This window comes from Ceratotherium simum, chromosome 6 (assembly GCF_057802395.1).
Source record: "Ceratotherium simum simum isolate JZ-2026a chromosome 6, ASM5780239v1, whole genome shotgun sequence".
Classification (NCBI taxonomy): domain Eukaryota; kingdom Metazoa; phylum Chordata; class Mammalia; order Perissodactyla; family Rhinocerotidae; genus Ceratotherium; species Ceratotherium simum.
Window position 1 is genome coordinate 15,541,426 of NC_141905.1, and position 11,493 is coordinate 15,552,918.

Consider the following 11,493-nt stretch of genomic DNA (forward strand, 5'->3'; position numbering starts at 1 on the left):
ATTAGTCACATTAAATAAGGGCCAATAGTTCCTAGAGACAGTTTCTCAAAGGAAGATAAAAGATCTCCTAGAAAGATGTCCTTTCAGAGAAAACAAAGAGGGAAGCTTGTCAGAGCTTCCCGGCTTTCCCAAGCATCCTGAGCCAAAAGAGTGGGGCCGTTTGTACTTTCTGGTGAAGAATTGAAGGCAATTCTTTGAACTTGTGATTTCAGAGTTAATTTACTTTCATTTGTTATTATTATTATTTCTTGTTTCATAGTTTTTCTTTTGACCTACAGCTATTTTCATTAGTGATTATAAAGAAGCCCTATAGCCCTAAACACATTCAAGATTACAAAAGCTCTCAGAGCAGCAGAAATGCCGTGTGGCAGTGCTGACACACTGTCCAATTTATCTTCTTCTCCGTCTTTTGCAACAACCCCACTCTGTCATCCTCTGACCTCAGAGCAGGAGCTGAACCAGTTGAGAAATGACCAGGGATCAAGAAGGTGCCCTCCTAGAGTGACTTCTCTGGAGGGTGGGGGAGCATTAATTTAACTAAGTGTGTCAGTCAGGGGCTGGCGCCTACAGAGGGGATCAGATTGAAGAAGGGCAAGGGCAGGGGAGGAGGAGGGAAGAGACAAAGGGATGAAAGAAGAAAACTTGGAAAACAGAGACATTATAAGAAAGGAAAAGAGGGGCCAGCCCGCGGCGTAGCGGTTAAGTGCACGCGCTCTGCTGCGGCGGCCCGGGTTCAGATCCGGGCACGCACCGATGTACCGCTTGTCAGGCCATGCTGTGGCGGCGTCCCACACAAAGTGGAGGAAGATCAGCACGGCTGTTAGCTCAGGGATGATCTTCCTCACAAAAAAAATAAAAAAATAAAAAAGAAAGGAAAAGAAATGAAGTGGGCATTGGAAAACCCCACAGGGAGGGGAAGAAAAGAGGGAAGGAGGAGGGGAGAAAGGAAAACCAGATTGCCATCACTCTGGTGAATTTGGAGAAAGAACTGGCTGGTCCAGCTTTTCAAATAAGGGTGCTCCTTGAAGTGGTTCCCCCTTTAGTCCTGGTTTCTGCCTCCAGTGCTACTGGAGTTTGCAAGGAGGGCAGGTTGCCACCTCGGACCAATCTACAACCTCGGACCGATCTAAACACTCAGGAGGGCCCAGAGGGGCAGGTGAGAGAGGACATGCCACCTAAAGGGCTGTCCTGAGCCGGTCGCTAGGGCCAGGACTCCCAGGGAGCAGCCTCGCTGTGCAGGGCAAACGAGTCTCCGAGAACAAAGAGAGAACAGACGTCGATGTGCTCCATGGCCGTGGGCACCTAGCTCATCACAATGAAGCAACGAATTGTACCACCTCCCCAACCCAGACTTTCAAAGCCTCTTTCTTTGCTTTGCTTTTAATATCTATATGAACACATACCAGATTTTATTCACATTTGACAGACAATTCCAACTTATTCCGTGTTAGATTGTTTATCAGTGGCAGAGATAGAGTGAGACAGCTACTCTGTAGCCAGCATGACTATTTTCCTTGCATGTGACCTCAATAGTCTTGTAAATTTTCTTAGCGTAAAAAGTTGTTTTTTAAATTAAGCTCATATCAGTATAATATATATATATATATACACTTTTGTTATATGCATGTAGATATACAAACATCTTTTTTTTCTAACTTTACCAGGTAAATTCAGTTAACATATCTAACTTGAATAAGTTCCTAAGATGCCAATATGGGAAGAGTTTTTCTGCCACAGTTTGAAGCATATGTGGTTAAAATTCCTATCTTTCCTTCACTCACTGAGGTGACAGTATTTAGCCAGGGCTCACTGTGTGCTGGTTACTGTGTCAGGTGCTCAAAATAAGCTGCCAACCTAAACAGACGTGCACTCTGTCCAAGAGCTTACAGTCTCATGGGGGAGAGAGAGTGGTGAAATAATCACAGCTAGAAACAGTGATGAGTGCTAGGAAGGAGAGGTACAGGGTGCACGAGAGTGTATAACGTGGGGCTTGATCCACATCCCTTTTGAGCTGAAATCTGAAGGATAAGGAGGAGGTAACTGAAGTGGGGGGAGGTGAAGGGAGCTTTCCAGGCAGTGAGAACAACCTGTGCAAAGGCTGGGAGGCAGGAGGTACAAGGGCTCTCAAGGAAACACAAGGAGGCAGTATGGCTGCAGTGCAGAGAGCTGGGGACAGAACAGGCACCAATCCATTGAAGGGACAGGTAGAGATCGGTGTACAGAGTATGGAAACCACTTAAGGACTGAGGATTTGTTGGAAAGTCAGTGCAGGTTTCTAAGCAGAGGAAGGACAGGATCTGATTTTTTTTTTTTTTGGTGAGGAAGATTAGCCCTGAGCTAACATCTATTGCCAATCCTCCTCTTTTTGCTGAGGAAGATTGGCCCTGAGCTAACATCCGTGCCCATTTCCCTCTATTTTATGTGGCACGCCTGCCAGAGCATGGCCTCATAAGCAGCGCATAGGTCCGCGACCCGGATCCAAACCTGCGAACCCGGCCGCCGAAGCGGAGCGTGTGAACTTAACCACTATGCCACCGGGCAGGCCCTCGATTTGTTTTTAAAAGGTCACTCTGGCCACCTTTTGGTGAACGGGTTGGTAGAAGGTAAGAGTGGGTGTGAAAATACCAGCTGGGAGGTGAGTGTAGGAAATCCAGCTAGAGAGTATGGTAACTTGGTCTGGGGTGGAGAAGTGAAAATTCCATTTAACAAGTTCCACATGTTGGCACCATCTACGGCTTCATTACAGAAATGGAAGGGCTACGTGAGTGTGTCCTGGAGGTCGCAGAAACTGAGATGTTAGAAAAGGAAAGTGGTTTTCAAATCTTTTTTTAAATGGAGGAACCCTCATCTTATTGATAGAATTCCAGAGTGGCAATGGACAGGAGGACACCTTTTAGAGGCCTGAATATGTTCTTCAACATCTCTGTAAGTGACAACATCTCTACCTTGGGGGGCCTCTAGCCTCTTTGTAGACGCCAAAAAGATTTCACCTACAGGTGTGTTTTCTATCTCTTAAAGTCAAGTAGACAGATTCCTTCCAAATGACACCCTCCTATCATCATATCCTCAGTTCTCACATCATGCCACATGTGCTAGGATTTCCAAGTCCCTTTGTTCCAGGTTGACCATTTGTTCCAGGTTGTAAGCATCCACTTTGGCTGGGCCAAGCAGACTAAGAGTACCATCACGAGAATTCTAGATCCTGTAGTGTTATTACAGTCATCTGAGATTATATTAGCTGCCCTGGTGGCCTCACCACACTATTGACTCACTGAGGCTTTTTATACATTGTGTTACTGTTAAACTGTGTTTCCCAGGCCCCCTCTGATGCCATTGATTTTGGGGGGCCCAAGCAGATTTTACATTTATCCCCATTCAATGGATCCCTATCAAGATCTTTTTGAGTCCCCCTCACCATCATCACTTACTGAGATCTGAAACCACTGTTAGTAAAATCTGTCCTAACACCTCTTGGCACCTTGTCAATTAGGTTCTCAGAAGAGGAAGTGGATGTGGAGATGAGAGTGGGGATGAGGAGTGGGAGGATTTCTCTCTTTATTTCCCCTTCTGTTTTTCCAAACAATGGGTATGGGGGAAGGGGAAGGATATCCAGACAATTTATTTTCCATCTCCGATCCATAAAATGTTTACCATCCCCCAGTTACAGAAGAATTTACATCTTTCTTTAAATAAAATCTCCAGGAAACTCTTCCAAACCCAGCACATCACAATGCCAATTTAGCTGTCTTCTGATCTACCTGCTGATCCTTACTGTCTCCTTCTCCTAACTGCTCAAGCCACAAATTAAGGATGGAACATTCAAACTCTGTCCCTGCCGGATCCCAGGAAATAAAACGGAATAACACAAAAATAAAATAGGGGTCGCCGCGTGGCGCAGCGGTTAAGTGCGCGCGCTCCGCCGCTGGTGGCCCCGGGGTTCGGATCCCCGGCGCGCACAGATGCACCACTTCTCAGGCCATGTTGTGGTTGCGTCCCATATAAAGTGGAGGAAGATAGGCACAGATGTTAGCCCAGTCTTCCTCAGCAAAAAGAGGAGGATTGGCATGCATGTTAGCTCAGGGCTGATCCTCACACACACACACAAAAATAATAAAATAAATAAATAAAAATAAAACGGAAACACGTTTATTTAAGCAGTTATACCCAGTTCTGTATCTGTATACGTGGTTCTCTCCCTAGCCTTTCCAACCTCAACAAAACTAAAAGCTCCAGTGTGCTGTGGGGGATATATCATTCATTCATTTGTGTGTTCAACAAACATTTACTGAGGATTGGGCCTAGGTAACGGGAGAACAAGGATAGAGAATTCTTGGAAGGTAAAGTCTGAGGTGGATTGTAAATTGAAGTGAGAGATTAAAGAAAAATCTATATTCAGGCACAAACACAATATTTTAAAATAAGGACAGAACTAGAGGCCATTCTTTTTTTTTTTTTTTTGGAGGAAGAGTGACCCTGCAGGAACATTTGTTGCCAATCTTCCACTTTTTTTTTTTCTCCCCAAAGCCCCAGTACACGGTGTGTATCACAGTTGTAGAGTTGTGGCTCTTCTATGTGGGACGCCGCCTCAGCATGGCTTGATGAGCGGTGAGTAGGTCCGCGACCAGGATCCGAACTGGGGGTCCCGGCCACGGAAGCAGAAGGCACGAACTTAACCGCTGTGCCACTGGGCTGGCCCTAGGGGCCATTCTAATCAAAGGCACTACAGCTGGGATCCCACAGGTGGGATCCCATAGGCGGGATCAGCCACTTGGTTTTGTGGATACTAGTTCTTGAAATAGCTCGGAGGGCCAATATTTAGAATAAAACCATTTGATAGAAGTGAAATGAGGAGAGGAAGAGTGAAAGGTGAGGCAGGGCACGTGAGTAGGGAGAAAGGGAGAGCCTGGAAGGAATAAACGAAATACCCCCCTTGCGCTCTTTTCTGCCAGAGGGACTTGTTTCAACCTGGCATCCGAAGACCAGAACAAAGGGGCTAAGTCCACCGAGTGGGAAGAGAGAAGGAGCGTCTTAGGCACGCGTGGGGGAGACGAGGGACAGGGGTCCTTGGAGGGCGCAGGCGGCCAGCGCGCCCCGCGGTGATAGCAGCCTCTCGCAGGGGGGACCTAGCGCCGTGCCCTCGGGGGCCCAGGCGCCGCCGCTGTCCCCTGCCCGGCCCCGCGCGGACCCGGGTCGGGCGCAGGGGTCCAGAGTCGTCCCAGGGCGCCCCTCGGAGGTCCGAGGGAGGCTCGGCCCCAACAGCCCCGCCGCAACCGCGGACGCCTCGCGAGCTCCCGGCCCGCGGTGCCCGCTCCAGGTGAGGGCGCGGCGCGGTGTCACTTTACCTGCGCGCAGAGGGTCGTCCGGAGAAGCCATGGGGGCGGGCTGGGGCCAACGAGCGCCCGAGCCGCGCTGGGCGCCCTCCGGGACAGGGGAGGAGAGCGGGACTGCAGGGATGGAAAGTCGTGCCGTTCCGACGCACCCGGAGCACACCTCCCCGGCTCTGCGCGCCCCTCCTCCTCCTCCACCTCCTCTTCCTCCCCGGCTCTCCGCCGCGTCTTCCTCGCGCTCACTTCCTGCTTTGGCAATTAGCAAAATCCCTTCTCCGCGTGTCGCTCCGTCCCTCCCTCCAGAGGCGCTGGGCGGGAGCCGGGGTGCCGTGGGCCGGGGCTGGGGCACAGGGACGACCCCCGGGTGCCCGGGGCGTCCTCAGCGCCCGCTGCGGCCGTCTTTCCTGCCCCGCGCCCAGGTCCCCCTTGGGCAGGTCTCACCGCGGAGCCCACGCGATTGCTGCCCAAGACAGACCGCGAAGGAATTATTAGCCTTAAAACCCGGCTGCAGTCGCGGGTCGCTTTCCTGACTCCCTAAACACGCCCTCAGCCAAGACACAACTCTCCGCACACAGGTCTGGGCTGAGATGCCTGCCGGCGATCTGATATTTAAACAATTTCCTGATCTTCAGGCAGAGTATGCCGCTGCATGACGGCACACGCTAATAATTTCTATTTTGATTTTTCTTTGGCAATAGTTACTGCATGACCTCCAGGGTAAGTGCTACACAAAGCAGCGAAGAGAGAGCGCCTGATACTCGCACAGCCTCTTTAGAAAAAGAGCTTGGGGTTCTCTCGGAAATGCTGACTTGGTCCTTAAAAAAACTGCGGTTTATTAAAAGGGATTTTATACCAATTGCTTACGTGAGCACAGATTGGAATCGTTTACTAAGAATATGTTTAAGATGGTTATACTCTAATTAAATCTATCATCAATCATGAATTATACAAAGGTTACAGGCAAGTTAAAATCAATAGGAATCTCTTCAGGGTTTGAAATAAACTATGTCTGCTTTCACACATAAAAACAGAAAGATAGGGATTGGTTTGAAAGAGACAATGTAATGGCTTTTAGTGTACAATATGAGCAATTTATCATAAAGGAGCAGCCTCTGGCTAAAAACTCAGCTCTGAAAGATGCAGGAAAGCAGCAAATGTCTACAGACCCTCTTGGTCACCAGGAGCTTGCTTTGTGCTCTCCCCATCTGTTTGGTAGTCCTGAGGCCCATGGCACCCTCCAGATTAGCGTTTTGTTCTCTGGAATATGCCGTGGCCCCCCTGTGTGTCTAAAGAGAGCAAAACTTTCCAGATAAAAGCTTTCTGGGGAATTTGTGGGTGGGAGGATAAATTTCTTTTTGGTCTGCCTTTTGATAGCAAGGGAACTTTTTTTAAAGGTATTTTCTCTTAGAATCCATTCTGATGTTTGGTTTGTGGTTCTTTCTGTACTTATGAATTACTTCTGAGGTAGGTTGTCAGGAACCACATATCAAGTTGGGCTACCTTGTTAGCAACACAACCTCAAGAATTGCTCTAAAGCTAGTTTGCTTTTTAAAACCCTGAACTATAATTCATCTTTTTATCATCCCCATTGTTTATTATATCAAATAGAAGATGGATGGCAGAAATGCATTTTAAGGTTAGTTTTTTTTTTATTTTATAATTTTATTTATTTATTTTTTCCCCCAAAGCCCCAGTAGACAGTTGTATGTCATAGTTGCACATCCTTCTAGTTGCTGTATGTGGGACGCGGCCTCAGCATGGCCAGAGAAGCGGTGCGTCGGTGTGCGCCCGGGATCCGAACCCGGGCCGCCAGCAGCGGAGCGCGCGCACTTAACCGTCAAGCCACGGGGCCGGCCCTACGGTTAGTTTTTTTAAAGCGAGACGACCATGTATGTGGGTTATTATTGCCTTTCATTCCATTTCCTTGTACCTCCTTTCCTATGAATTGTAACCATACATAATCGTTATCTTTATTTTTCCCATACACTTTGTGAATTATAAAGTGTAATGCAAATGGGAGCTATTGTTTTATAATTTACAAAAGAAGTAATTTAAAAACATTCTCATCCACTGGAGTTCCCAAAGAGAACTTTTTTTTCAGCATTTCTTAATAGCACCTAAATTCTTCAGAATCTCGGACTCACAATAAATGGGGATAGCGAACTTGGTAATCAAGGAGTCAGACATGCTGGATTTGACTCATGGGCTTGTCACCATGAGTTTGTATTACTTTAGCAAACTCCAAGTCTGTAAGAATTTGCAGGATTGTAAAAGTTCAAGGAAATAATATATATGTAAAAATACCTGCACCAGTACCTGTCACATAATAGGTACAAATAAATCAGCTACTGTCCTGCTTTCATTCTTTCCTTGGAATAGACTTACTGAGAGACGCTCCTACTGCCTTTGTTACAAGAAATAGAACAATATTTGTTATAGTGTTTGTTCATAGCATGGATCAATGGATCGACTGGTAGCATCCATTAATGTAGTTTTTAAACTGCCCCTCTGCCCACCCCCTGCAAACAAAATGCCATGTCCTGGGGAAACCAAAGTGAGAAGGCCCTGACTCTTAGGAGTTTATGATCAAGAGAGATTTGCAAATATTGTTTCACTACAGAACTGTGGTAATGGTCATACAGAGAGAGTGGAGATAATTCTCAATCTTAGAGAAAAAGTGTTCATCGTCAAAAAGTTAAAAGGCACTGGTTATCACCTTTATACCATCCTAGTGACTTTACTTTTTCAATGAATGGATAATGATGTACAGTTTTTACTACGTGGCCACTGGTTTAAAAAAATGCTGACTTTGTTTTTTCATTCAGTTTTGTGGGAAAGAGTTGACTGACTTGGACGTAAAGTTGGTTCCTGCGCCTCCAGAATCACACTAAATGTGGCTAACAGTGTAGGTACAGAACTGTAGTTAGTTGTACATTTGTGATTTTATCACTCTCTTGTTTGTGTATGTGTGTGAGTGTGTGTGGAAGAAAGGCACTGAAGATGTATGGAAGCCAAGTGGCTTGGCGGTGACTACCCACAGACTGACAGTTTGCCATAGAAGCTTTCAGGCAATTTCTGAGACCTTCATTCATGACATGGCTACCACCTTAAGTGGGGAGAAAACTGTTGGTCTTGTGTCTTTTCACAGATAATGACAATTATCAGAAATGTTATCTTCAAATGGGGAAAATAGCAACTCAAAATATATTTTATTTGATTCATCATGGAATATGTTGTTTTTGTTCATTTTACACCATTTTGGGTTAGTGTTATTTAAATTTATGCAACCTAAGATGAAAAGTTATATTATTGAACCACATACTTCCTTATTTCAAAGAGTATGTACATTGTGTACAGATGAACCCAGCTAACTGGGCTCCCCAAAAGGGTCTGATCTATATAACAGTGGCTAGAACTGCAATGGTAGTGTACAGATTCGGGACTAAAGGAGACTCCTTAGGTTCCAGAATGGGACAGTCACTCAGTTGAATTTGCTTGATATACCCATGTGGAATTGTATATAGTGGAAGAGGCCCAAGTAAGAGTTAATAAGTTTATCTCCTCCTTTTTGGAACAGATATTTGTTAAATTTTGTCCAGAGTGTGTTAAGGCAATTGTAGTTGATTTCTGTTGTTTTGCCATCTAACTTTTCATATAATGCCCAGTTTTCTTTTGGAGAACCACTGTTCCCACCCTCAGACCATGCAATTTGGTGGTAGCAACATCACCCGTGACTCCTGATTCCAGGGCTTGGCATGGGACCCAGTAATAGCCATTCAGAACATTGCTGAATGAGCCAGTGAGCCTAGGAGATGCGTGGGAACTTTGCTGGGACAGTTGGGAGATGAGTCTTTAAATAACTAGCCCGAGATCACACAGCTGGTACATGGTGGAAGAAATGAGCAGGAGTGAAATGTTTAGGAGGACCACATCATAGAGAGCCTTGAATGCCAGACAAAAGCATTTGAAACTATTTTTCAGGCAACAGGAAGCTAAGAAGCTAGTTTTTGAAAAGTGGCATATGAAAATTGGTGTTTTTGGAGGATTAGTCTGGCAGCTGTGTGTAGAATAGAATGGAGCAAGGAGAGAATGCAGGCCAAGAGACCATTTAATCTTTACAATACACTATAATTTATTACAGAGCTGAATTCACATCCTTGTCCAAATGTGAGGGAAACTTATATCTGAAAATTTAAAATGTTCTTTTGTTGCCTTTTTAAGCATTCATTGTCTCAGACAAATTGATTGCCTTGTAGATTTGCATATATGCATAAAAAGGATATATTCCAAAATGATAACAGAGGGACTAAAAAACTTAAGTAAAATATCATTTTTGCTGATTTGAATCCTGTTTGACAGGGACACAGCATTCTGGTGCATATACTTACGTATGAATAGTTCTTAAAGGCTCCTCTACTTCTCGCTTAAGCAATGCCGTTCTATGTACCAGAGATTAAATCTCTTTTGCCTACTGCTACTACCAGCTTATTTTGAATTATTTACCCATTAAGTTGCATGAACTAGAAAACCACAGTTTTTGTGCTGTTTGGTTTCCCACAAAGAGAATGGCACAGTGTGGGTGATTCTCAGTATGGTACATTGCTAAAAACACTTAGAATGCCAGGGGTCGGGAGTGGGAGATGCGAAGAAAGTAGAGACAGGGAGAAAAGGTGTGGCTGAGCAGCGAGCACTTTTATTCTAGAAATCTTCCTCCAGCCTCCAGATCCTCATTCACCACTCACACTTGTGTCCTGATGCCTTGATCTTAGATGCTCTTATACTGAGCATCATTTCCAGCTGCTTTCTCAGTGGATATCTTTATATATAACAATTTATTTCTTGCTCCAGATTTTGAGAGAAAATCTATTCAAACAGATGAACTTTATATATTAAAACCTGAAACCCAACTAAATAAAGTCAGCTAGAGGAGATTTTGTTTTGTTTTTGTTGTTAGGAGAAAAGGGCAAATGAGAAGAAAACCCAGTGTTATCATAGACCAACTAAAAATTGCATAGTTGGCACAAGAGCTCCATTTCCTGTGCTTTGTACCCGCAGAATGTAGACAAAGGCTCAGGTTGGTGACTCAGGAATCGAGAAAATCATCAATCATTAAAAAATTAATTTAACAAGTTGTCATTTAGAATTTATTCTGAGCTAAGACAAGATGGTGGACTTACATCCAAGTGAGTCAACTGAGAAACTATTAGAACTAATAAGTGAATTGAGCTTAGAGGAGAGATAAAGCTCTACATGTCAGACACCAACAGCTTTCCTATATGCCAACAAAAACCAACTGGGAAAAAAATGATCCCATTAACAGCAGCAAATAAATCTATAAGGTAACTAGAAATAAGTTCCATAAAACTACAAAGCTTTGCTGAAAAACATAAAAATAAGTCTGACTAAATAGAGCGCTATACCAAGTTAATAGATAAGAAGCCTCAATATTGTAAAAATAGTCATGATTTCCTAGTTAATCTATAGAGTCAGTACAACCCAATCAAACTAACAGGATTTTCTTGGAACATGAAACTGATTACAAATTCATATGGAAGGGTAAATTCAAGATAACTTTGGAAAAGAATAACAAAGAGAGGATTTGCCCTACTAGATAGCAAGATAGTCTAAAGCAACAGTAATTAAAACAGTGAGTATTGGTGCAAGAAAAGTAAAAAAGGATTAATGGAACAGAAAAAAAATTCAAGACCCAGACTTGTGTATCCTTTTGGAACTTGCTACATGATAGAGGCAGTTAAATGATGAAAAGCTGGATAGTTCAAAAAATAGTATTGGGATATTTTTCTAAATATTTGAATAATGCAATTTATATCCCTACCTTACCCTATACACGGATGTAAGCTTCAAGTAGATTAAATATCTAACTGCAAAACATTTAACTTTAAAATTATTAAGAGAGAATGTGAGAGAATCTCTTAATAACTTCAGTAACAAGAAAGGCTTTCATAAGGCAAAATATCAAAAGACATGGAAAAAAATCTGATAAACCTAACCAGATAAAAATTTTATTTCTAAGCCATAAGACAATAGAAAATTATAAAACAGAGGATAAACTTAGATAAATTAATTATACATGCAATATTCTATCTTATAATTATAAAATATAAAATAAATGTAATTATAAAATAGTTGTATTTATAATTAGAAA

General features: G+C 43.8%; 1 protein-coding gene across 1 annotated transcript in view; it reads right to left on the reverse strand.

Annotated features, from left to right (window-relative positions):
• EDARADD (EDAR associated via death domain) overlaps nt 1–5,493 on the reverse strand; it is a 68,090-nt gene extending 62,597 nt beyond the window's left edge. The window contains exon 1 of the mRNA XM_004432394.3: nt 5,343–5,493. Within this exon, the coding sequence (XP_004432451.1) occupies nt 5,343–5,373 (31 nt within the window). The 5' untranslated portion in view covers nt 5,374–5,493. The remainder of the gene's footprint in view (nt 1–5,342) is intronic.
• Nucleotides 5,494–11,493: the final 6,000 nt, after the last annotated feature.